This window comes from Coccinella septempunctata, chromosome 3 (assembly GCF_907165205.1).
Source record: "Coccinella septempunctata chromosome 3, icCocSept1.1, whole genome shotgun sequence".
Classification (NCBI taxonomy): Eukaryota; Metazoa; Arthropoda; class Insecta; order Coleoptera; family Coccinellidae; genus Coccinella; species Coccinella septempunctata.
This window is the reverse complement of record NC_058191.1, coordinates 40749842-40777578: the sequence shown is the minus strand read 5'-3', so window position 1 is coordinate 40777578 and position 27737 is coordinate 40749842. Positions and strand designations below refer to the sequence as shown.

At 35.9% G+C, this 27737-nt stretch overlaps 2 protein-coding genes across 3 annotated transcripts; one reads left to right on the top strand and one right to left on the bottom strand.

The window, feature by feature from the left end:
• Window positions 1–171: 171 nt before the first annotated feature.
• Window positions 172–20743, bottom strand: LOC123309134 (DNA-binding protein D-ETS-4). The gene is made up of 5 exons (XM_044892065.1): window positions 20526–20743; window positions 13326–14436; window positions 9334–9488; window positions 3815–3938; window positions 172–1420 (listed from the first exon to the last, which is right to left on the bottom strand). Exons 1-5 carry the CDS (start codon window positions 20562–20564, stop codon window positions 1083–1085), a joined length of 1767 nt encoding a protein of 588 aa, XP_044748000.1. The 5' UTR covers window positions 20565–20743; the 3' UTR covers window positions 172–1082.
• LOC123309141 (phospholipid hydroperoxide glutathione peroxidase-like) lies at window positions 19106–24267 on the top strand. 2 transcript variants are annotated; one of them, XM_044892087.1, is made up of 3 exons: window positions 20776–21099; window positions 21161–21302; window positions 23710–24267. In XM_044892087.1, exons 2-3 carry the CDS (start codon window positions 21266–21268, stop codon window positions 24243–24245), a joined length of 573 nt encoding a protein of 190 aa, XP_044748022.1. In that variant the 5' UTR covers window positions 20776–21099; window positions 21161–21265; the 3' UTR covers window positions 24246–24267. The 2 variants fall into 2 exon arrangements, with proteins under 2 accessions (XP_044748023.1, XP_044748022.1); XM_044892088.1 differs by lacking the exons at window positions 20776–21099; window positions 21161–21302 and adding an exon at window positions 19106–19649.
• The last annotated feature ends 3470 nt before the right edge of the window (window positions 24268–27737 follow it).

The following is a 27737-nucleotide window of genomic DNA, read 5'->3' as shown; positions in this document are numbered from 1 at the left end:
TCTTTTTTCTCCATTTATCTACGTTCAGTCACATTCGAGGTATCGTTCAAAAACGAAAATTTCGAGAAACATCCAAATATGTTTCGAAATTTTCTGATCATCTCACTGTCGTTCTTTCATGTTCTCAACTCTATTTGTATCAAAGGTGAAGGTTTGGAAAATGAAAAGAAGTATGGGAAAATCGAATTTATTTAAATATTAAATACATTTTCAAAACGACGAATACATTCTTAGGATTTTGATTTTGTACAAAATATCACAATTTTACTAAGAATTTTAATCATTTTATTATTTACAATATACGATTACCATTTTAAATCAGTGCCTATGCTATCAAGATCATTGAATTCCTTACACTTCAGGATTCTGTTATACTTAATGAGTATAAATAAAAGCTGAGTATTAATGGATTGCGAAAATATACAGTACAGGTCTTCGAAAAGGTTCCAGAGGTATGGGCACAAAATTAAATTTTTCTATATAGAAAAAAGTTATTGTTTTTCGTTAATGAGTTTAGGAGGAACATTTCCGAAGTATCCTGTACTTAAATATGTTGCTTATATATGCGTGAGAATTTAAGAGAAATCCCTCATTCAGAGTACACTAAATATCACGATAAATAAATTTAAAATCTCAACTTACTGACTATATAATTATTGCATCTCATAAACGTGTTCATAGAACTTACATGAGTAATATATCATAGATATATGGGACCAAAATCACCGACATTTTCGGGTATTATTTTCAGAAATATAAACCTTGAAGGGACGTAGATCTCCGCTACGAAACTTACAAGTCCGAGCTGTCAGAAACTACCCCAGTTTACATTGCCTCTGAATCTACCCTACTCACCGGTGAATTACAAAATCGATAGAGGAAATTACCTTCCAAAACGACATCGGAAATCGCCTAACTGGCTGAATTTCATTAATAATTAGCGTCTCGCAGTCATACCCCGCGAGATTTAGCGCATTTTGACAAATCCAAAATGCGACCGTACCCCTTTACCTAAACCTTACCGTAACAACCGGAATAAATATAATATTTACAAATTTCGACGGAATTTACAAGCTGCAGGTTTAATTGTTGTACGGGTGGCAAAACTGATACACCAACCTTTGAGATCTCTCGGTTTTCTTCATTATGCCCTTTTTGTAGTATTGCCTGATGGATCTACTTAGCTTATCGTAGTTCATGGCAGGCCTGTTCTTTCTCCTGCCCCACAGGCGTGCCACCTTGACGGAGTCCTCTATTTTGAAGATGCCCTTCGTACGGTCCATCCACCGTATGCAGGAGCCGTGCGTCTGTGGGTTCTGCAGGAGTTCCTTCAGGAACTGCCATAGGTGGATGTGAGTGCCTGTTCTGGAGGTGGAGGGTTTGCTTGGATCTGATTGGATGGACGATACGTCATCGTCATCTGGAAAATTTAAGATTATCAAACTGGGTTGAAAATAGTGGAAATAAAGAAGGGTGATGAACTTTGGCAGTTGGGGTTCTGTGTTTGAAAGTACTTCTTAGCTTATTGTCTTCCAAAATGTATACAACCCAAGCTAAGCCAACCTAAACTAACCTAACCAAATCCATCCTAACCTAAACTACCTTAACCTAACATAACCTGAGCTATCGTAACCTAGAGTCTTTCTGAGATTGAGATAGGTTGTTATAAATCATTATTTATCAATGTACGAGGATGTATTGATATCTGGTTAGCCTAGACCAGCCTTCCATGCTTTAAAAAAATATTGCGTTACCATAGCATCGAACAATTACTCATAAGAAGTGTCAGTGTGAAGTTTGTGATCAAAAAAGTGAACCAGAGTCACGCAATAAATTAAAATAATGAAGATGTCCACCGAAATTGTTAAAATCGAAAGTATCGAGTCATCATCAAGTACATACATTTACGAAGATATCTATATATGCTTTAAACCCTTGGTGATCAATGTCCTTCGTATGCGACCGTGAAAAATTGGACTGCAAGCTTCAAAAGGGGTAAATTTTCGATTGAAGATGATGACCGATCGGGAAGGCTAGTTTCTGTGTCAGTCCCAACAAATATCGATGCAGTTCATGACATGATTTTATCAGACCGTCAAATTGGGCTGAAACGAATATCTGAAGCACTGAATATTTCATACGAACACGTTCATCATATAGTTCACGTCAATTTGGACATGAGAAAAATGGCTGCAAAATGGATCCCCAAATGTTTGAATGCTGACCAAAAGCGTGCAAGGGTAGAAGCATCGCGTTCGATCTGTGCTCGATTTGAAAACGATGTAGGCTTCTTAAACCGAATTGTTACTATGGATGAGACTTGGGTATATTTCTACGATCCAGAAACAAAGCAACAATTGATGGAATGGCGACACTCTGGTTCTGCAAGATCTAAGAAGTTTGTTTAGTGTCCAAAAATCTGCTGGAAAAGTTCTTGCTTCAGTTTTTTGTTGTATAAGGATATAACAAGAACAGCAGATTACTATTCGAGATTACTGACCAGTCTACGGAAAAAAATTTAAGAGAAAAGACGCGGAAAGCTATCCAAAGGTGTTTTGTTTTTGCAGGACAACGCCCCTGCACACAAATCTCATGTTGCCATGCAAACAGTTCGTGATTTATGGTTTGAATTAATAGAACACCCCCCTTATCCACCAGATTTGGCTCCATCAGACTATCATTTCTTTCCTCAACCGAAAAAAAGTTCAAAAGGTCGTAAATTTTCTTCCAACGAGGAGGTTATAAAAGCTGTGGAGGTCTGGTTTGCAGAGCAAGAAGAAACATTTTTTTGAAAGGTCTAGAGACGTTGCAGGTTTGCTGTAATAAAGGTATCCAAGTAAGATAGGAATATGTTGAGTAATAAAATGTTTTGACATTGAAATTTTGTTTGGTTCTATAGTAGGCTAAGAATTTTTCAATATATCCTCCTATATGTATCTGTAATTCAGTTTGCTTTTTCCATATACGATCAATTCACTGAAACGGTTTCCATCCAACTGAAAAATTTAGCAATTTCTCAGTCGATTGGGTTGAAACTCCTTCACAAACTTTTTCAAAACGCCCCAAATTCTCCACAACTCAGCTCAATGAATAAAATAGATACACCTATCTATTCAAATTCGGAAAAACTTATATGAAAGGACCATGGACCAACCCAGGTTTGGCATGTGATTTCAAATTCTCAAAATGATCATTATGAAGACAGCTTCATGTTTTAGAATATTCTACCAAATTTCGCTTCAAAACAGGCTTCAGAATCAGGTTTTTATCTGTAAATCTAGAGGTTCTCGACTATGAATAATATTCCAGACAATAAATTCAGCATGACTAAGAAATTATGGGGAAGGTACTGATTTCCCATAAAAGTAAAACAACGATCAGATTTCAAAATCTGCCCATTTTCATTGAACAATTAAATAACCTGCTTCGCGTTGGTTTTATTTCTTCTACAGAACAATCGACATATTATAGTTTCTTCATAATAATAATGGGTGTTCACGAGTTAATGTGGTTTACCTTGAAGTATACTACTGATATTTCGAATCGAGTGAAGGAGTTATAAGGAAGAGACAGCTTTTGTTCGATAAGCGAGATTATTTTGTCTTGGTTTGCACAAAATCAAAACAATTTGAGAAGATTTTTGACGCAGTGAAGTGCAAATTCAATTAAATATATCTCTACCTATGCTAAGAATGATTCAAATTGAAAATTTCGTGGGAAATTGTTGCATTCTTTCGGTTGCATAGGCTAATTGTACACTGAAATCCACTGAAAAGTTTAGGTTTAGGGATATGTCTTTTGAGTTATTACTCACCATCAGATATATCTCCACTAGAAGCATTACTGGATGCAGTTTCTGGAAGCCATGACATACTGAGATCGTCACTGCAATGTGCTGCTTTCCATATTTCCAACTGGGCATGTAAAATCATTCCACCCTGAAAAAAAATTAGTGTTGTAGGTACTTTCGCAGTAAAATAATTAAAAAAAAAATTATGGCTCTAACGTCCAGTTGCAGGAAAGTCCATTAAGATTTGATTTCCCATCAAAATTTAAAACTGTCATTTTTGAAGGGGAAAATGGAGGATTAAGATTTTAATGAAGTATTAAATTTCAATGGACTTTCCTGCAACTGGACGTAAGAGAGCTATATCTCTCTAATGCATCCTCAATTGCATTGCATGTTGTGAAAATTCAGGAATCACACGTGGTTTTATCTATTTTTCTTATTCAATACTAATTATTGTACAAATATTTCAACACTAGGTTCTTGACGTCAAAAGAAACACTCTTTCCTATACCATTATTTAGATTCGGTCCTGATAAAAAGATAGCCATTTTTAGTTTTCGTAATGAGCTGTGCCAACCCTGGAAAATCAAAATTACCTTCAGAAAAACTAGCTAAATCTGTGTCACTACACATCTGTGGATCTTTTAAACAGAGCTGTATTCAGCCAAAGTACCCAATTTTTGAAATTTCATAGATACTTTTTAATTTTTGAACATCAAATCACTCGTAAACGGCTCATTATACGAGAAAATATGATAAATACTTTTATTTTGAGAAACGTTCAAATATTCATTAGATAGCGTGCAACTCAGTTTCAAGAGTTGGGTTCTTTGAAATTTTAGTATTTTTATGGTACGTAATGGTCGTAATGAGAAAACTGGAAGACGTGGGTGATATCTTGTGTTCGAAAAGAATTCATCAAATAAGTGAAAAACTATACTCCGAAATTCATATGATTCGATAAAACCGTTTGTGAGAATTAAAAATGAAATTTTTTTATGCTTTTTCAACAACCAGTATCTTTTGAACCGAGCCTATTCGAAAAAAATGGAAAAGAAAGAAAGTGTTTCTTCTGACCTCAAGAATCTACGCTTAAAATATAAGTAAGCGTCAAAGACTCACCCTGTAGATAAATAAAAATTAAGAAAACATGCGTTTTCTAATGTTCATGAATTCCAGATGGTGAATCATGAGAGCCAACTGTTATGTGATAATCTGAAGGCTCAAAATAACCTTTAAACAAAGTTAAAAAGGACATCTACCCCTTGCTTCTTCGATTAAATCGTCAAATGAAGCGAAATTCCTGTTATATTCTGATTAAAACTGCGTTTTTAGTCACTTTTCATTTTCAACAAAAAGTTTGAAAAAATGCTGCTATTTTTTGACTGTCACCAATTGCCAGTAGCCTAAATGGTAGAGATCTATAATGAAATGATACGATACATTCTAACAAGGCTGAAAAAGCCGATTTCCATCGCCTAGAAATGACGGAAAAACTGATCATTTGAATACCACACGAAGATATATCATTACACTTTCCCTGAGTGCAGCATTTTTCGCAAGAAACTCTCGCAAAACGGTTTTCTACGAGTCGGGAATGGATTGAACGTGGCCTCGCAAATAATATGTTGGCCGTTTAATTGATTCTCGATAGTAGATTAAAACGCATTCCATGTGGTTGAATTAGTCAAGTGGGTCAGATTCGAAAGACTTTCTCCCCGTGTGCAAATGCATGCCATAAGATTTCTTTGTTTCGATATCGGCTAATATAACTGTTCGAAGGACGTTGGATGACATTGCCCAAGGCCGCTCATTTTGCTTCTGTCAATTAATCAAGGTTGAACAGTTATATACAAGGAATAAGAACTTGATATTTGGTACTCATATGTAACTTTATATTTACACTGCGCAAAAAAATTAATGCACATTATGGAAATCTCAAATTTATTCTACAAATGAAGGTGTTTTCAATGATAGATGACAGATGTTTTTTTCCAGCAGGAATGAAAAAAGATGATATTATCAGATTTATCAGATATTATCAGATTTTGAATGTATTGGCTCCATTCTAAAATCAGTTGTTCTCGATCAATTCTAGTGATCAATAGTTTTTCTTTCGTTTGATTTTCTACACTCGATCGCTATGCAACGCGAAACACGCAATTTGACCCAAGAGGAATGTGTAGTTTTGCGAGAAGAAGGGTAGACATACACAAGAATTGCAGAAAGGTTTGCAGTTTCCCATACAAGTGTGTCCAGAATGTTGCAGCGATTCAGGGAGACAGCTATGAATGTCCGAAGACCAGGACAGGGTAGACCACGGGTAACAACTGCCATTCAAGAACGTTACTTGAGAGTTTCTTCGTTGAGACAACGGTTTGCAACCGCTCGCTTCCTTCAAATTCAGCTTGAGCAAACTCATGAGGTGCAAATTAGCACTCAGACAATGAGAAATCGCCTCAGAGAATATGATTTAAGGCCTCGTGTCGCGGCAAGAGGCCCAGCTCTTACCCCAGCCCATCGAAGGGCGCGTTTGGATTTTGCGAGAGAGCATATCCATTGGGAAGAAGCCGATTGGGAAAGAGTTCTCTTCACAGATGAGTCTAGATTCTGCCTCTACAATTGTGATCGACGTTCACTTGTATACAGACGCCCACATGAAAAATATGCTCAGTGCAATTTCCTGAATACTACTGGTTTCGGGGGAGGATCGATTATGGTATGGGGTGGAATATCTTTGACTGCTCGCACAGACCTAGTGGTCGTTGATAATGGAGCTATGAATACTGATAAGTATATAAGGAACATTCTTGAAGAGCATGTAGTGCCATTTGCCCCATACATTGTTGAAAATTTCATTTTTATGGACGATAATGCCAGACCCCATCGTGCGTGCATCGTTCAGGAGTACCTTGAAGAGGTTGAAGTCTCTCGAATGGAATGGCCAGCAAGAAGTCCAGATCTCAATCCGATTGAGCAGGTTTTGGGACAACCTCAATAGAAGGCTGAGAAGTTCAGAAAATCATCCAGCTACTCTCAATGACTTAGGAACCCAACTCGGAGAAATCTGGGAAGGATTAGATCAGAACATTTTAAGATCACTTATTTTGAGTATGAACCGTCGTTGCCGAGCTGTAATTAACGCAAGGGGTGGAAAAACCAAGTATTAAATCACTTATCAGCATTTCAGTATTTTGAAAATTGTTCATTTCTCTTCTTTCACATAAGATTCGGTGAAATCCTGAATTTTTCTTCCATTTAATGTGTCTTGTTTCGTTCAAAACCTTCCCGAGAGAACATAAAAAATAAGTTATAAAGTCAATGTAGGGTTAACTTTCATTAAAATTGAGATTTTCAGAATGTGCGTAAATTTTTATGCGCAGTGTACTTTAAGGAAGGTCGTAGAAAATTTGGGATTACTATTTGCAAAAACTATCGATGACATCATATCTCACATTTGGGATACGCTGTATAACATATTCTTACATTTTCGTGAAAAGTCCATTAGTGGAAACCTTTTCACGATATCTTCGTTTGTCTCTGGATGATATGTGCCGAAAATGTGCCTCATTTATTTTAGAAAATATCTTAAAAAGAAAAGTGTTGAAAAATTGCCCACTTTCCTAAGTATATTCAGGTGTATCGACCTCTGAAACCACTAAAGAGTCCTTCAGTTTTCCTCGATTCGTGTAAACAATTGATTCCACACACAAGAATCGAATAGAACAAAGTTTAAATATTCCATCTAATAAATCGTATCTTGAGTGTAAACATTTCACATTCTTGAAATTACACATTCCCTCTCATCTGATCATTATAAATAAACTAGTGATATCATCACCGGTTGAGTGTTGTCCGAAAAATCTACACTATTGTGTATTCTCGCAAAAAAAAAAATCTTTACGATTTGATTCTATTTTAAATGCCGCGTTGAATAGCGCTGGGTAATTGTTTCTATTCCAAGTAAGCAATCTGAATCCTATTTAAGTTAATTGTTCACGGTTGATTGAGATTGCTCTTGTTTGATGGAAAAATCTTTATTTATATGGGAGCGTTAATGCCTTTCAGATAAGTATATTATTTGAAATGTTCATTTTATTACATGCCATTCCCACATCTCCACTTCGAATGTTAAGTTTACAACAGTCGTGATTTCTGTTGAGAAATTAAATCCATTTTCTTCACAAGCAGTCCGCATAAATATTCTCGACGAAGCGTTGAAAATTGAAATTTCCAAGAAACGGTCTTTGTGCATATTAACAGGAAAGGAGCGAAGAAGTATGAATTATGAATTTTAAACGGTTTGTTGAGGATTTCGTAATTGGTATGGATGTTGAGGATGTTAGTGAGGCAGAAACGGGGATGGGCTCATTTAGCAGCGTTTCTTCTTCGGTTTATCGCCTTTCAATGATAAACCTCCGCAAATGGGCACCAAAAAATTATAACTTGAGATTTAATTACGTGTTGGGACATACAAGGTGTCCCAGATGACCAGGTCAAGCCACAACTAGGTGATAGGGCAAGTCTTAAAGGTCATCAGAAAAATATAAGTTACGTATCTTTCAAATTATACAGAGTGAGTCTTTGATTCGTATCAATATTTTAACAGTGGATCCTTGAGGTTAAAAGCAAATCAATTCTTATGAAATATCCAAATGGATCTTTCTTGTATTCCCCAAAATTGAATCAGGATGACGTAGACATGTTTAGAAGGGTAGGAGTTGATTTTCTGTCTTCCTGCCTTCAATGGAACTTTGCGAACTTTGTCTAGTTCTTGAGTGTCCAACGTAGACTCTAATAAAAGTCGGTTTTACTTTTATTATGTCTACGTCGTTTTTTATTTGGATGTGGATGTAGGTCAATATCCACGAGAAGGTGAACATAACGGTTAAATCTTCATTTAATCATTGACAATCTGGACATGTATGAAAACAGGCAGGCTCTACCTAACGGTCAGCTCACTTATTTGAAGCCATCACATATCAATCCATTCCTGACATCCAGGCAAAAAACAATTTTATATCGGGTCCATACACCTTGTTTACTTCGACCCAAGATGACCAATAGATCAGTTGTGTAAACACACGTCCAGATAGTCCCAAAGGAGAAATTTACACAATCGTCTCTCATTTTTGTTTTGAATGATAAAGATCACGAAGTTGGCGTATGGATTATCTTTTAAATTCGCAGCCGTAGATAGGGACTAACATAGTAACAGTTTTTCTGCAGTAAAGATCTCTCTATCGAAATTATTTCGTCATTTTCGCAAGGATAATTCAAGCAATAATGATAAATGTTATCTGTACAGTTGCCCGGACAATAAATATAGGAAAAAATAACATTTGATTATCGCAGGGGGCCTGATTAGCACACTCAGATTAATCTTCTCACCAATAACATATTGAACCTTCAATGAAATAATTTGTTCGGTTTGAAATATGGCTCAAGAATGATTCCATAATTTTCACAAGTATTTTTCAGCACCTGAGATGACCAGAGGTGTGAGATGAAACGAAAAAATTCAAATAAGTGAAAATATTCACCTGATTCGATCTGTGTAAGAATCCTTCTTCGGAAAGCTCCAGAAGATCTATTCCAGAAATGTTCCACTGATCGGCAGAAGGTTCGGGAAGGTTGAATTCCCTTGAAGTCCACTGGATCCATGAGAAAACATTGGCTGCGTTCCAATGCGATGGATCTGCAAGAAAATTCAACTTTAGGCTTGTTTCTATGGAAATATTTCTCCTGGAAGGGGTACTCTGAGTTTCGTGATCGATTCATGAGCAATCCTCAGTGTATCGCCATTATGAATAAAGAAAGTTGACCCAAGAATATTCCCTTGTGGAACCCCCAAAATTTTTTCTTCATTATTTGCAATAATATCAGGTATTGAAGACACACACTACTTTTTGGCGAGTAATCAACCAAATTTTGATGAGGTTCACCACTGGTATTTTGCAATCAAAATAATCTTTACAAGGGTGATACTAACATAAACTTCACCCTCCCTTTAGTTCGAAGTTGGTACTTGAACTTATGAAAGAGTGGTGGGTTCTAAAAAATAAATAATGATGTATAGATATCGACTATTGCTTGTATTTTCTCAAAACTTCATATCGAACGAAGTATTTACGTGGAAAATATGGGACACTTGAGTATTATGCAAATAGAATTACGGAAACCGTATCAAACTTATGGGCAGGCGTAGTTATACTGGGTACTCCACCCAACTAGATCATTTCGTAATATTATCAACAATAACAAACGATCGGCCACAATGATAATCTCAACAATTTAACCTTATACAATGCCACACCCTTCACAAATGCGTGTATCACTCTAACACAGTATTGTTATTATTATACCAGAAGAATTTTTCCCAGAGTTACGTGAGTGAATGTGGACAGGTTAATACTACTAGTAGTAATCTATTCAGCTATTCCAAGGTTGCAGTTTTCAAGGGGAAGTAGCTCTAAATAACTTGAGCCGATGAAGTTTTTTTTTCAATGATCAATTAACTCATTAGTATACTGGAACATTGGAATGAATAAATTAATAATCGTTTTATTCATATGATCGTTATTGGGTTGTCTAGAAGGCGTAGGAGGAAATTCTATTATTGGTATCCTAAAGAATATCCTGGATTTGGTCTACATAACTGGGCAAAAAAAATTATCCGCTTTAGGTGGATAGAAGGCCAAGTATTTGAGACTAATCATAAACATGTTGAAAACAAGAATAGGTTTATATTTTTTTCTCCGATCTTAACTCAGAAAATTTTTACTGACCATGTTTTGAATGGAATCGCTATCCCATGCAGTTTGAAAATTTAAAAAAAAAATTAAAAATTTGGTCGAAGTGTAACCATTTTTCGGTTATTGTGGTTAATTTTTATTATTTTTGTTCATTTAAGCTTTGGAACCGTAACCTTAATAACATTTCTAGAATCACAGTCAAAAATAATGACACAAGTGTCCCAAGTTTCTCAGAATTAATACTATTTGTTAAACTATGAATTTAAAATTTTCAAAATTTGTCGACTTTGATAGGCCCTCCTTAAAAAAAATATACTAGAGTGCCTTGGCAAATGCCATTAAAAGTTGGCGCATTTAATCAGGATTGTAAAATGGTACAATACTTGTTACTTTCATACTAAAAAAAAGAAGAAAAAAATGAAAACCTCAAGTAACCCGATTTTTGCTAACCCATTCTACTCAGTCAAAATGTTTTTTATTCGCACAAGTTCTTGGTAGGTTCTGAATTTTATGGCAAAATGATGAGAGAGATGGATAGATGGAACCTACCAAGAACTTGTGCGAATAAAAAAAATTTTGATTGAGTAGAATGGGTTACTTCACAAACCTTTTAGGGCTTTCACTCCCAATCTCTGAAACAAAATTAATAATTTGGCAAATTGTTCGGTAGGAATAGATCATATTTGGATCAATTTATTAAAGAAGGAACTGTCATCCGGTAATTTCAAAATTAAATGAATCAACGTTTCTGTGCAGTCTCTGTTTCTGTGTGTTGACAATTAATGTCAGACAAAAAGCGACAATGGGGTATTTTCCTAAATTTCAAAATATATATCAACGAAATCCTCATATCTCAAATATATGGAAAAGTATTTTTTTTCTATTTTAACAGTTGTATTTAGCCTGTTTTTAATTACGGAAATTCACATCGCGGAGGCATTCTCCCAGAAACATTCTACGTCACTTTTACAATCCGGCATCGTTGGAACACTCATCAATGTTTCTCATCAAATTTTCTGATCTCCATATATTATTGCGTCTATGGTTGTGTATTGCCATCAATGACTCTCATCAATGTTTTCTGATCTCCATAGACTTGATAATATATTATTGAGTCTATGGTTGTTTATTGTCAGTTAATATTCGATCTTCGATCTTCCTTGGGCTGTTATTGTTGATGAAAGAAGGCATTGCTGATATATTTTATAGGTTCCTAAAGTCATCAATATGAAAAAGTTTACAGGTGGTAAATTTTCACTGCTTGCTTTTGAAAAATTCGACTCCATTTCCACAAGTTATAACAATCTGACAAGAACGTTTAAAACAATGTCAGAAACTGTCATCGGTTTCAGGAAGATATAATTCTGTATCTTGGAACATAAATGCATTTATGTTCCAAGTTCTATATCCTCTTGATCAGTTCCGATGTTGTCGAATTCACAAAAATTACTAGACTCTAGTAAAGGCATTCTACGTCACAAGCTCTCACATATTTTTTTTCAAAGGCTATATTTTTTTTCCTACTGAATTTTGAGTGGAACCTTTTATGTGGTGACTAAACAATGGAAAATGGTTTCCAAAAATAATTTTTAATTCTTTTTTTGAGTTTTAGGAAAATACCCCATTCCAGAAGATTTTCAAAAGTAGATTTTTTCGTCTGATGAAGGAGTCTGATATAGACTCCGAAACGTTACGAAGAATTATAGTTTCAACGTTATTTATTTTGAGTTCATTGTCAGGCAACAATTTTTTCTAGTCAATTTGCTCCTGACAAATTAGTGCAAGAATTCACGCAGGAGCAAATCGTTGATTTCATTTTTAATTAATTTTGTTTCAGAGATTGGGAGTGAAAGCCCTAAAAGGTTTGTGAAGAGATGCAAAATCCTCCCAAAATAAATTTCAATCGATATCTAGAATGGGTTAGCAAAAATCGGGTTACTTGAGGTTTTTATTTTTTTCTTCTTTTTTTTTTTAGTATGAAACTAACAAGTATTGTACCATTTTACAATCCTGATTGAATGCGCCAACTTTTAATGGCATTTGCCAAAGCACTCTAGTACATTTTTTTCAGGAGGGCCTATTAAAGTCGACAAATTTTGAAAATTTTAAATTCATAGTTTAACAAATAGTATTAATTCTGAGAAACTTGGGGCAATTGTGTCATTATTTTTGACTGTGACCCTAAAAATGTTATTCAGGGTTACGGTTCCAAAGCTTAAATGAACAAAAATAATAAAAATTAACCACAATAACCGAAAAATGGTTACACTTCGACCAAATTTTTTTTTTAAATGCCCATAATTTCAAACCGCATGGGCTAGATTTTTTTTCTGTTTTTTCTTATGATAGTTACAATCAATCCTGTCACCCCGTTGAGTTCTGGGACACCCTGTATGTATACACTTGATTGAGCCAAAAGTAAATTACGTTATATTCGCAATAATGAGATCATTAACCTACTCAAATTCTTTATCTACTAGAAGATACTATTGTAGTAGCTCAACTTGCTCAGTGAATGTATCATATACTTCAGTTATCGAATCTCCAAAGAAAATAATTGTTGATATCGTGCAATACTCGAATGAAACCATCAAAAACGATGTGGAAGTAATGATGTAACTATTCCAATCCCTCAATTTATCGATATTGAGCAAAATGAATTCCCATTTCTCGCCAGAAACATATCAAATTACGTAAACCGAAATGGATTTCGCGAATTTCTCTGGAAATACCGACTCCAACTTTCACCCGCCGGGGAACAAATCAAGAACAACGCTCACCAGTCGAAATTCCAAGTGTTGCACAAGTCTTATCCACCTCCTTCCTCATCTGTTCGATGGCTATGTTCAAAACGGGCTCGATGTTTTCCCTCGCGATCTGTTCGTTCAACTCGTCTTGCGTCGATTTTTCATCCTCCTCCATCTTTATGTAAGACTCCAAAAGGTCGAAATCGATAGCTCTCGCGTTGTACTTCTTCTGGTAACTGGTGTCCCTAAGGGCTTCCCTAAGGAGCTTGTGGTCTTTCGGCCCCTCTTCGATCTGCTGATGGTCAGATCTGAGTTTCTGGCTGAAGGAACTGTCCAAGAAGCTCTTAAGCACGCTGTTTTCTGGGTAGTGGTTGAGCAAACTGCTGAAATCCACTGTGCTTTCTTCCTGCTTGATTTGTTTGTTTAGAAACGGGGTTTCCAGCAAACCAGTGACGTCAGGAGCATCCGGTATCTTGCTCAATGACGTAGTACCAGAGTTGTCAGGGCTGGAGGGAGAAGAAAACCCACAGGAATTCAGGAACGACTCCTCTTTGATCGTGAAAGTACTGAATGGGGGAATTGGAGAAATAGATTCAGTTTTGATGTAGTGATTCTGCAGGTAATCCTCTCTTGGGGACTTGGAGTAAACAGATGAAGGTGAGGGAGCATAAAGGGATTGTTCAGGTGAACTTGGGTAGAAATTGGCTTCTAAAGACTGCCTGTACGAACCAAACTGATCGTTTGGCGACAGCAAACTCTGCGACGAGTAAGGTGAGAGCGAACCAACACTGTTGGGACTGTTAGGTTGGAAGCTGTTGGATGGGACCTCCAAATAAATGTTCGAAACAGGAGATTGGGGTAGGTTTGAGCTGGAGCTTTCGGAGTCCGAGTCCAGTAGCTTGTTGAAGTCTGGACGGAAGCTGGAATCTTCGCACTGTTCTTGCTCAACGTTGTGAAACGTGGTGTAGACCTTGAATTCGTTGTCTTTCTTCTGGTCGCTGCTTTGGGGCGATTGTGCGTATAAGAGCGTCGATGGGGAGAGTGGTTGTTCTCCCCCTGGCAGCAACGATAAGTCGAAATTGTCTGCGAAGGTGCTATAGTCGCACGGTGGGGTGAACCCTGCTGAAGGGACTATTTGAGGCATCTGAAAAGAAAAAGAAGTATGAGATACGTGTTCAAACTATGTTAGCTGTTCGGAAATCATTTCGAAAGACAACATTTTCCTCAAACCTAAATGAATCGATTAGAAAACACTTCAAATTACTTCAGGAAGCATGAAGTTTGTTATCAATGGTGCCTGGTCAAAAAAAATGGCGTTACCCCTATAATCAGCATATGATGAAGTGGATTCATCCAGAGAACAGCAAAGATTTTTACTCCAAGAGCAAATAATAACTTCTAGAAGGTACATAAGGAGATGATTAGGCTATAAGAAGAGTGAAATAGAAGTAGAAATGGAATAGGAACAACCATAATTTATTATTTGTGTTGGATGCTCTCAATTCTGGGAAAACATGGAAAGGGAGACAGCCCAAATTATCATCCAGAATGTATTCAATCTCCAACATCAAGAATTTAACGTACACAGTAAGGAATATATTCTGTTGGGTGTATTTTGAAAATAAATTTTTCAAAATGAGTTTCATCCACAACTAGCTTAAACTGATCTATAGTGTGTAAGGCTCAAAAAAGTGTGATACAGCCCCAGACACGGTTAGAATGCCAAAATTGAAATCACGATGTTTCAATAGCAATAAAAGAATGATATATAAATGAAATAGAAGGTTGAATAATGACACAGTCGAACTCAAACAATTTACCTTGGATGATTAACTTTGAACTTCAAAACTCGAACTTCTTGGATGAATCACTTTCTTTCAGTGCTCGTGGACCGATTCTGAGTCTCCTCAGATCAACAAACTATGAATTGGCCGAGTCTTAGATAAAATTAGAAGAAATATTTTAAAGAAAAACAAGCAACTTCGTCTGTTTACCGACGTCACGTATATGAAAATAAGAGAATTATTTTAGGTTTCCTCAATGATGGTAAGTTACAGGTCCTATTTCGGGAAAAACTGGACAGAAATAAGTAAAAAAAAAACACTTCTTTGATCTATCATTAGAGCCAGAAATCGATAAATATAAATGAAGACAATATGTTTGTTTGAATATCTTGAAAATATTTATCTTTCGTGAATGGTGTTGACAGACTGTGAGTAGGGATAATTGATATTTTTGATATGTCAAGAGTTCGTGGAATTATTGGAGAGGGGATTACACAACTTTTGGATTCATTTTTGGCTGATGAAAGAGGGAGTATTGCACAGGATGGTTTTCCACAATTTTTCTTCAATTTTTGGCTCTTCACATTTTCAGAGACAGGGTTTTTACTCACTGCACTGTATACATGGTATGACTTTGATTCGTACAAATATAGCAGATTGTTGAGGTCAAAAAAGACCCTTTTTTCCTATACCATATTCGTTATTCGGCCCTGATAAAAAGATATAGTTTTCATAATGAGCTGTGCCATGATTGGAAAAGCAAAATCACCTTCAGAAGAACTAGCTAAATCTGTGACACTACACATCTGTGGATCTTCTTTACAGAGTTGTATGCAGCCAAAGTATCCAATTGTTCAAATTGTTATCCTTTGAGCCAATATAATCTTTCAATCAGTCATAATTCTCGAGAAACAAGTTACTTCACGAATTTTAAATGAACTCAATAATACCTAATTTCAGATGATTAATTTTTCATATAATAGCTAGATAGTGAAGTTGAATTAATCTGAGCAATTTATAAAATTATATAGCATTATGATATAGTTGTAGAGAACTCAATGAATATTCAGGAGCAGGGTAGTTCAAAAATTAATATGATCTGTAGATTCTTTCAGATGACTATTTGAGCTTATTGTTTGATGAATACCAAAGGTTATTTTTCGAAGTTTTTGGGAAATCAATTAGGTGTTGCTTGCTATTACACCATCCGTTTAGTTCAGAGGGGTGACAAGACAAACTACTCATTTGAGGAATAATTGGAGCAATTACAATGCCAATGAAATCAAAATATTGCCAAGAAATTCTGAAGACCGATTAAATCGTGGAAGAGAGGAAGAATAACGTTTTTTTTTCTGTGATTCGATCTCGAATCCAAAAACGAAGAATTCTCTATGTACGTACCAAACATAGTCGTCACAAAAACCAACGCAATTACACGCACAAAAACCGATGTACACCGGTTAAATTCACGGATCTCACTGGGTTTCCTCTATCCATCCTAGTCCAACCACGAACTGTATCAAATCCCTCTCTTTGTCTCTTCTGTGCTCACCTTGATCCGCGAAAATCACGAATGGGTCTATCTAACCGAATTAGCATTGTCAAAGATATGACGTCATCTCGCAATATAATTCCTCGTTTTTTTCTTCAATCACAGTTCACTCGGGTTCGAGTTCTGTGAAATTCCCATCTATTCGTTACGTCATAGATGTATGCCGTTTTTTTTTTCAACAGGCTTGATTGTTTATTCGAGGTGATGATTGGTAACCGACTCCTTAGATTCCCACGACACTGGGAAATAGCTATTTTCGAGATTTCATGAAGTACATATCATACAGGGTGTCCGGATTCACGTTCATATATTCCAGGGGTGACTCTAGAGGTCAAAATATGAAGAAACTTCATATCAACTCAGGTCCTAAAATGCAATCTGTAAGGGCCTAAAGCCTGTTCAACATAACATTAAAAACCAATCAAATCGCAATAGCTAATAAAACACGAAAACTGCGTGGGCTTTTTGTACAGATGCTCACTGAGAGTATCTCGAGAAGTATGAGACTTGACATGGCGTTTCTGAGAAATGACTGTCTCAAATATTTTGCTATATCTTCGTTTATGCTCGAGAAATTCCAAAACGTATCATAGAAATTAATTTTCAGGGATATAGAGGAGAGGAGTCAGTGTTCTTTGAATGGGACACTCTTTATTTTTCAACGAAAAGCATCTTGTTAGCGATTTTTCAAAAATATCATGCTTTTCAGAGATATTTAGTTTCTCTAAAAACTTTCTAAGAACTACATTGAAAATTGTAAGGTTTCCCATTAAAAAACCACCGATTCTCCTCTCTATCTATGAAATGGCAAATAATTTCTATGATCCATTAAGAGTATTACATAAAACATTAAAATTACTGAAAAGTTTTGGATTTTTTTCAATATCTCGAATACAAACCAAGATGTGGCGAAATATTTGAGACAATTTTTCAGAAACGTCTTGTAACTCGAGTCACAGGTATCCCTTTATTCTGTGCTCCTCTTCAGTGTTAGGTAACCGATATTTAAAGAACTAAAAATGATTGGCTGACACTTTCACTACTGGATATCGTTCGATATCGAAATATGTACCAAGACAAGAACATAGCAGTGAACCTGGTAACACATACAGAGTGCGTCATTCTTCCACGAAGAAGAGAAAGTCAATTATACGGTGTCCATGACTTGTGTCGAATAAAAATATCGCAGGTCCAGTTACATTCCTTTATTAGCTCTGAAATTATGGCGGTTCTTTCTGTAATGACAAGTTACCTTCGGCGTGGAACCCCAAACGTAATATTACGTACAAATTTACAATTGTATACGATTTTTTCCATCTCCGCCAAGATGCAGACCATGGCATGTTGATTAAACTGAAGGAGTAATGCTTAATATTCAATCTTTGAAGGCTTGGTAAGACGTAGAAACTGAAGAAATATTCTCAATTTGACAGACTGTATTTTCTCAGATTTCCAGCAAAATAAAATTCAATTTCGGGTCATAGAATGGTTCTAAATGTCATACACTGGCTGTTCCACTGTGGGTGGCCCACAGTGAGTCTTCCATACCCATTTTTTCTTGTAGCCTCTACTTAGATACATCTCCCTAATGATGGAGGTCAGAACTTTACATGTGAGAAGCATTGATAGCTTTATTCAAACACAATGTATATGTTAGTTATTTGTAGAAATCTCTGAATTTACATTCAAGCAAAAATCGATAAATGAGAAGGAACATACCCACTAGAAAGTCCTCTTAAAAATTCAATCAGGCTTAAATGAGATGCTTTCGAAGAAAAACCACAAACATCAATGAAATCATTATAACATCGCTTCTAAATATATGCGAATGACACATACGAAGGAAAACCTCGGGAAAATGACATGAAACTGCATTTTCATACACAACACCTTATTAGTCATCGAAATAGTATTACTGAATGAAATAGGTGTAACTTATTTGAGTACCTAGTATTAGTAGCTAGTAGTAGGAATTTATCGATATTGAATGAATCGTACTTTACGAATATTGATTATACAAACCGTTAATTATCTCATTTTTTCGTGTCACAAATAGAGTGTTTCAATTATATGAATCATATACCTAGACAATTTTCAAGATCAATCAATGAGTCAAAATTTCAATGTTTTTATCGGATAGAACGTTTGATTCTACGTTGATAGGAGTGTTCAAGATCATTTGGGAGGAATTTAAAACACCCATGCAAAGGTTTCGTAAATGGGGTAACCGATGACTAATTCAAGAAGAACTTTGAGAGAAAGTAAAATGTTACGGTACTTTTTAGATTTGTAATAAATTCATCCTCAGAAATGATCACTAACATTCTGATTTATGTAATTGTAACCCAACAAAACATAGTACCATCAACTGATAAAGTGTATTTTTTTCATACATGGGGAGAAACAAAAATATCACTCGTCTCGTAATTTATTCAATAGATAAATGGTAATTTCACACAAGTTGAAGGTACAATTCGAGGTCTATCAATTCGTACCAAAAAACTTCATATTTATTTCATATCACGTTGTATGAGGGGATTAAGCATGAATGAAGTTGTTTACAGTGGTTTTCCCTTTGTTATTTATAGATAATTCCGACGTTAAAAAGTTAATAACAACATTCGTCTGTATAATTCTGAATACCGAAAATGTTTAATTTACAAAACCACGAATATTATCGCTGAAAAATTGGAAAACTTTTGTGTTGAACATGTAAACATACAAAAAAATATAATTTTTCGATTTTTTCATGGAATCATAAAAGTCCGTTACTTCTTCAGAATTGATATTATATATTCGGTTTTCTGTAATATTAACGAATAATTCGAATTAGATTTTTCTCCTTGAAATACTAGATTTACCAGAATTGCAGAAGGGAAAAGTACATGTTTTGGTAGATAAGACTTATTGCTAAAGTGATGTAAAATATTCAAAGAATTGGAGAATTCAAAAATAAACAGGGGAGTAGACGTTGAGTAGCAAGATCATTATCAAGCTGAAATAGATAGAAGAAATCAAAGGGTAAGTAACTTTTTCTGAACAATTTCTTCTAGGTACATAGAGGGCGTGTCATTTATTTATTTTATCATTGATTCTGCAAACAAAAACTATATTTACATGTGTTACAAGCATTTTTATGATTGAATTCGAAATATTCTTCTTTCTATTCAAAACCTCTTCTTCCAATAGTTCCAATGCTGCTATCCTAACATGTCTCTTACCTTCTCCATCTTCTCTTTTTAGGAGAATACTTATGGAGACAAATTTTGGAGTCATTTAGCAGTTTTTAGTGACCATATCAACCATAAACAGCTTGCAATAATCATACAGAAATATTTTGATGTTCAATCATGAATTGCTTGGTTCAATTTTTCGATATTGCAGTGGTATAAGTTTGTTTAGGATTAAGAATGAAATACATTAATGGAAGAATTTCCCCGATATCTTCAAACAAAAAAGTTTCTGACCATTAGATGCTAGGGCCAGTCCGTTTCTGGCGGTCCCAAAGTCTTATATTGAAGGTAGTAGGTACCGATATTTGTTTTGACTCAAATTCAAAAAATACTAGAATCGGTTGAGTCGTCATCACAAAAAACTGAATGGGTACCATTTGGTGGCGTTTATCTTAGCAGGAGGCGTCGTAGGAACAAAAATTAAAGCATTCCTGACTCGTCTTTAAATATGTACTTTATTCACGTTCTTGGGAAAGTGTCACGTAGTGCCAGAATACCCTGTAGATAGTGGAAGTATTCTTTACTTTTCGTGTAAAGTTATAAAAAACGCTCAATTATTGAATTTCAACCAACAATCCCTGAAGAGAGACCCGCTTTTCCACCAAGAAATTCTCTGGTACATTCTTAAAGACGTTAAGCGGTTAAGTCATGTATGCGCACTTACCGTTTCTTCAACGTCGGTATTTCTCCTCAAAATAACCATTTCAGATCGCTATCTCCTCGCACAAAATCTCCACAAAAGTTCCTCTACCAATTTGGCCACATTCGAACAATCAGTCTATCGAAAATCCAACTTTTTTTCAAAGAATTCTCTGCACCTCAATACACGCTCGATACAAGGAGGCGATCGAAGCGCTCAGTACCACGGTCAGCAACTCAATGTTACCACTGTTACCAGAGACACCTCTTTCTAAAGTGCTGGCCTACTTTGGCTAGCGAAGCAGCAAGTGAAAGATCTGCCCGAACGAAGTGTGGATAACTGAAGACAAGTCCGACGTTTTTAAAGTTGTATGGTTTCGATGCAATGCGTTTTGAAATTTGCCTTTTGAATTAGCGGGGATTAGTCATTTTGCGGTTGCTCAATTTTGCAGATTGGTCGGTAAAGCCCTGGTACAAATTGCGGAAGAAGGAATTGTTTCCGTTTTTTGCGAGTTGGGGCAGGTAATCAGTGGTATTTCCAAACTTATCGATTGGGATTTTGTCGCTAAGACTCCTTGATCTTTCGATATGAGTTAAGGGTAGGTTTCAGAGCTTTAAGAGATCATTTTATGCACATTTCACGTTTCAATATGCTTTCAGATGTATATATAGGATACAATAAACTTCAGTAGCTTATCGTGGACGTTATTTGACTTAAGTAAGAGATGTTTTCCCTCGCCTTGCCCCTAAACAGAAGAGAATCACATGCACATGAGGGACATACCTTTTCCACACCCCACCGGTAGGTACAAAAGGAGATGTCTCGCCGCTGGTCCATTACTTCTGATTATTCTGTATTTAGTAGTACCTAATTCGAATTCTGATCATTCTGTTTTCAGTGTACATTCTGATTTCGATTAATTATATGTTTAAATAAGTATTCTGATTATTCTGCTAACGCGGTATTGAGAATTCTGGGCTATATACAGATAGAGTCTTTGACTCGTACAAATATCTTAACAGTATATTCTTGAGGTCAAAAGAAACACTTTTCTCATTTAACATTTTTACCGAAACGGCTCGGTTTAAAAGATACAGGCTGCTGAAAAACCATAAAAAATCTCACAAACGGTTCTATCGAATGAAATGAATTTCAGAATATAGTTTAATGCATCTTATTCGAATACAAGATATCTTCCACGTCTTCCAGTTTTCCCATTATGATCATGACATACCATAAAAATACCAACCTCTTAAAACTGAATTGGACGCTTAGAATATTTGAGCATTCTGTAAAATAAAATTATTCTTCATATTTTCTCGTATAATGCGCCGTTTTCGAGTAATTTGATGTTCAAAAATTAAAAAGTATATGTGAAATTTAAAAAATTGGGTACTTTGGGTGAATACAACTCTATTTAAAAGATCCACAGAAGTGTAGTGTCACAGAGCTAGCTAGTTATTCTGAAGGTAATTTTGTTATTCTTTGCCCCAACTCGACCTCTACTCTTAGTACGATTCTCTGCTGGTGTGAAAACCCGGGGAGGAATAGGAAGCACTCAACAGTGAACCGTCGTGTTTCTTTGCCGTCTTTGTTCAACTCGTTCCTCAAATTCAAGAACTTTGCATTGCTATTTGTTTATAATTCCGAGAAAAATTGATTTATTCTATATCCCTGTAAATCGGTGGATTCTTAGAGCTTTGTAATAGTGCCTGTTGTGTTCTTTATTGCGAAACAACTAATAAACTTTGTGAACTCGGATTTTGACTATCACTAGTTATCGCTAACACCCTAGATAACAAGAAACCTTGTAGATAGGTTTGCTATTTTTCCTTTAAAGAACAGCTGGTGCTCGAGATATACGAGATAACGTCGTTACAAAAAATGGCGCCCGAGCAGGGACTCGCGAAAAAGAAATAATGACAAACCAACGAATTCATCGAGAGTATACTATGTCGTCTTCTCCAGTAGTAATTCCTTGACAGCTGTATTAAATGCAGTCGATGATTAACTCTGGAAGACCATTGTAGAGTTTCAGGCATACTGGCATACATAGCTTTTCTGTCGTGTGTCATATTCACGGTATCTTGAATTTCTTGGGAATTTTACTTGGTATGATAGTTACCAACCTCTTAAAACTGAATTGGACGCTTATGAATTTTTGAGCATTCTGTAAAATAAAATTATTCTTCATATTTTTTCGTATAATGCGCCGTTTTCGAGTAATTTGATGTTCAAAAATTAAAAAGTATCTGTGAAATTTGAAAAATTGGGTACTTTGGGTGAATACAACTCTATTTAAAAGATCCACGGATGTGTAGGGTCACAGAGCTAGCTAGTTATTCTGAAGGTAATTTTGTTATTCTTCGCCCCAACTCGACCTCTACTCTTAGTACGATTCTCTGCTGGTGTGAAAACCCGGGGAGGAATAGGAAGCACTCAACAGTGAACTGTCGTCTTTCTTTGCCGTCTTTGTTCAACTCGTTCCTCAAATTCAAGAACTTTGCATTGCTATTTGTTTATAATTCCGAGAAAAATTGATTTATTCTATATCCCTGTAAATCGGTGGATTCTCAGAGCTTTGTAATAGTGCCTATTGTGTTCTTTATTGCGAAACAATTAATAAACTTTGTGAACTCGGATTTTGACTATAACTAGTTATCGCTAACATCCTAGATAACAAGAAACCTTGTAGGTAGGTTCGCTATTTTCTGTTTAATGAATAGCTGGCACTCGAGATATCCGAAATAGCGTCGTTACAAAGAATGGCGCCCGAGCAGGGACTCGAGAGAAAGAAACAATGACAAACCAACGAATTCATCGAGAGTATACAGTGTCGTCTTCTCCAGTAGTCATTTCTTGACAGCTGTATAAAATGCAGTCGGTGATTAACTCTGGAAGACCATTGTAGAGCTTCAAGCATACATAGCTTTTCTCTCGTGTGTCATATTCATGGTATCTGGAATTTCTTAGGAATTTTTCTTGGTATGATTGTTTATGAATTTCGAAGTGTTCCAAATGATGAATTCCCTGTATGAAACCAAATAAGAGTAAGTCGCAATAACTCTATTGATTTTCAACTCGAATTCCATCAATATTTCATACAGCTAATCTAACCGTCCAACAGTCGATACTGAATAATAGATACAAATAGTAATTTCGCGGTAACCATCTAAGCTTTACCCCATTTTCCGTCAACTTTCCTCAGTCCACTCGCAACTCGAAGCTGAACCACACAGAATGTCCGGGGTAGATTACAAAGAAGCCAGATCCATCTATTATTTCACCGTGAACGACCTGAATGGCGAACCTGTGTCCCTGGAGAAATACGAGGGCCACGTTTGCATCATCGTCAACATCGCCAGCGAGTGCGGCCTATCCAAGACCCACTTCGAGGAGCTGAAGGAGCTCCATAAGCGATACGCCGAGAGCAAGGGTTTGAGAATTTTGGCGTTTCCTTGCAACCAATTCGCTAGGACCGAACCCGGTGACAGATCTAACATCAAGCATTACGTCAAGACGCTAAACTTACCTTTCGACGTTTTCGACAAGATACACGTGAACGGGAAGGATGGATCGCCTCTGTGGAAGTATCTGAAATTGCATCAAGGTGGCGTTTTGGGGGATTTCATCAAGTGGAACTTTACGAAGTTTATCGTCAACAAGGAGGGGCAGCCTGTTGAAAGGTTTGGGCCTAATACGAGCCCCAACGAGCTGGTTGATTCGTTGAAGAAGTATTGGTAAATGCAACATGTAATTCTTCTTGGAATTGGAATTATGCAAATATTTTTAAGTGAAAGTGTACACAAGTTTTTTTCTGTAACTGACTGTTTTGAGGAATTAGATGGTGTTTAGAAGATGTATTTTTCTTTATGTATGAAATAAAATATGATTTGTTCTAGATTTTCTCATCTAACCTCTTTTCCATTTTGATTTTTGGAATCATATAGAGGAATCTTCAGAGAAACATACCTGAACGAGGTGGTAACCTTCTTGTATCCCAGAAAACTGATCGTAGAGCTAAAAGTGATACATATTCCGAAAGAGAAACTCTTTTAGTAATAAATCTGAGAACTTCATCAATTTCGGCACAACCTTTCAGTCTTGAGGAAGTTTTAACTGAACCCAACTTTTAGGGAATTTTTCAAAGGTCATCTTTCCAGTTGCGTATCTTCCAAAAATTACCGTAGATCTATACGTGATACATATTCTGAAAGAGCAACTCTTCTTGTAATAAATCTGAGAACTTCATCCATTTCGGCACAACCGTTCAGTCTTGAGGAGGTTCTAACTGAACCCAACTTTTTGGGAATTTTTCGAAGGTCAGCTTTCGAGTAGTTTCTGTTTCTCTTCCAGGAAAATTATCGTAGATCTAAACGTGATACATATTCTGAAAGAGCAACTCTTCTTGTAATAAATCTGAGAACTTCATATATCTCGGCACAACCGTTCGGTCTTGAGAAAGTTTTAACTGAACCCAACTTTTTGGGCATTTTTCGAAGGTCAGGTTTCGCGCAGTTTTTAATTATCGTAGATTCAAATACGATACATATTCTGGAAGAGCAACTCTTCTAGTAACAAATCCAAATTCCATCCATTCCGGCACAATCGTTCGGTCTTGACGAATGCTCAAGTGAAATTCGGAATTTTCGAAAAATGTCATTTTCAAGATGAAAATCTAAACGAAACGAGATAGGGTTTCGAAATTGCTCGCAATAGATTCAGCGTGTTCGGAAACTTATATTTTCACACCAAAATTTCAAATATCTGGCTCTGTTTAGGAGAAGATAATTTTTTTTGTTTTTCCACTTTTTATTTTCGAGTTGACTTCGAAGAGCTCTCCCCAGTACAATTCTCTATTGAATCATCAACTGTTTGGTTTTCTAGAATCTTCAAAACAATTTCAATGCACTCAGCATCCTAGGACAGTATTAGAACATCATCATCTTCAGACAGAGTAGGAAATAGGTCATTTTAGGGGGTCTAACCCCTTGCTCATTTTTGACCCAAAAAATCAAGATTTTCGAAATCGAGTTTTTGTGCTAGGATGGAAGCCTAGGCAACACCGATTATAGAACCGGAAATTCCAATTGGATCAGACGAATATAACAGGAGATATCGCAGATTGAAAATTGCAATTTTTGAAAAATGCCATTTCAAAGATGAAAATATAAACGAAGGGAGATATGCTTTCGAAATTGCTCGCAATGGATTCAGCGGGTTCGGAAACCTATATTTCCATACCAAAATTCCGAATATCTGGTACTGTATTTATGTGATTCCATTTTTTTTTGTAATTTTTCGATAGTCACCGTTCGAGTAATTTTTCTCTTAATAAAAGTAACCGTGGATGGAAATGTGGTACATATTCTGAAAGAGCAACTCTTCTAGTTGTAAATCTGAGAACTTCATCCATTCTGGCACAACCGTTCGGTCTCGAGGAAGTTTTAACTGAACCCAACTTTTTGGGAATTTTTCAAAGGTCATATTTCCAGTTGCGTATCTTCCAGGAAAATTATCGTAGATCTAAACGTGATACATATTCTGAAAGAGCAACTCTTCTAGTCATAAATCGAATTGTTAACACGTTGTGCCAATACCTACATCACATAAAATATCATTTCCTGATAAAAAAAAACCAATTCATGCGGTTTACATCAAGTCATATAGAATAGCAATTATGATCTCCCTCATTCTCGATCTATAAAAACATGAACGGGGAACTAATTCCAGAAATTCTGAATGGCACCGGTGAATTCTTGTGACATCATCGATGCACAATGTGGGCGTCGAAAAAAATCGATTTTCTCACAGTCTGGACGTCGGGAAAACACCGCGAAAATGATTTCCATCGAGCGGAATAGAATAGCTGTTTGCGTTGCGATGACATAACTGGTTATTCCGATAACAATAGGAAGGTATAAGATTTATGCGAAACATTTGTTGCGGTAAAACCGAATGCAAATAACTAATTTACATTGAGAGGCTGGAGGAGAAAAATGAAACGAAGGTGATAAAGCATGTAGATTTTAACGCTTGTTTCATGTAACTGGGAGTTATTTCACTCTGCGTTTCAAGACTGGTAAATGGCTGATGGTAAAGAGGTCTGATATCCTTGAAGGAATACGTGAATGAGCTCTAGAAAAAAAATATAAAACGGGAGATCTGAGTATTAAGACGCCAACATGAAGTTTCAGGAACATTTTTATTGTATTGGGTAGATTATAATAATATGTTATTGTTTATACAGGGTGTAAGTGAAAAGTTGCGATGAAGTTTGGTGATTCTTTGTCTAAAAATAGTGTAGGTCTTTCCTATGAAGTTTTTTAGCAGCCCTCAATTAGATGTACAGATCCTTGAGATGTTACTTGAAAAACAATTTTCAATTTTTTCCTTAATAACCAGGAAAGTGACAGAAATGAAATTGGGCAAACATTCTATGAGGACAAGAAAGAGAAGAAAAAAATTTGTTGATTAAGAAACTTTTTTCTTCATTCATATTATACACCTGAAAAATTACTTACTTTCGTATAGATTCATTCTTTTCCAAACAAATGAGGACTCTCTTGTAGTTTCTTGCAGGAAGTAACGATTTTTGAGAAAAAAGTAATTAATCAACAGAATACTTTTCTTTATTTGTTTTGATTGCCTTCTCTCGCCCATAGAATGTCTGCTTACTGTCATTTCTCTCAGTTTTCTGACTGCCATCTTTCGCGAGCTGTTTCTAAGCAAGGGACGCTCAAAAAAAGTATATCTATATTTTCAGACAGGAAATCACGCCTTAAAATTTTGCGCAACTATTCATTTACCTACACTCTGTATATCTCAAGTCAGAAAGATGCTTTCAGTGCCCTGACGGACAGCTAACAAATTTTTGGTATGACTGAGATGCTTAGAATGTTTCATTGACGTCCAAGAATATTTACATTTTCTTGTCGACTTCTTGAAATGCCTAACGCATCACGAAGTTGTACATCTTTTCTCACATTATAAGAAGAATAAAAGTTATGACCTACCTAGGATTTTAATGATTTTTTTTTTCATAGATAATTTCTTTGTGAGAATTCGAATGGTTTTAATCTCAATTTGCCGAAACGCGTAGTTCAGTAGTTGCGATTTTTTTAAATTTACGTGAAATGCACTTAATTATGACATTTGATTTTTATCGATTAAAATGCAGATTTTAAGGACAGAAAATATAATACTTCATGAGAATATTTAGTATACAGGGTGAGA

Bases quoted from the DNA above. Each gene is read 5' to 3' on its own strand.
- LOC123309134 (XM_044892065.1), bottom strand. From the start codon at position 20,564: ATGGTTATTTTGAGGAGAAATACCGACGTTGAAGAAACG. The intron at 14,437-20,525 runs GTAAGTGCGCAT...TTTTCTTTTCAG, and splicing joins ATACCGACGTTGAAGAAACG to ATGCCTCAAATAGTCCCTTC. The intron at 3,939-9,333 runs GTGAATATTTTC...ATTTTTTTTCAG, and splicing joins TCTTACACAGATCGAATCAG to GGTGGAATGATTTTACATGC.
- LOC123309141 (XM_044892087.1), top strand. From the start codon at position 21,266: ATGCACATGAGGGACATACCTTTTCCACACCCCACCG. The intron at 21,303-23,709 runs GTAGGTACAAAA...AACTTTCCTCAG, and splicing joins ACCTTTTCCACACCCCACCG to TCCACTCGCAACTCGAAGCT.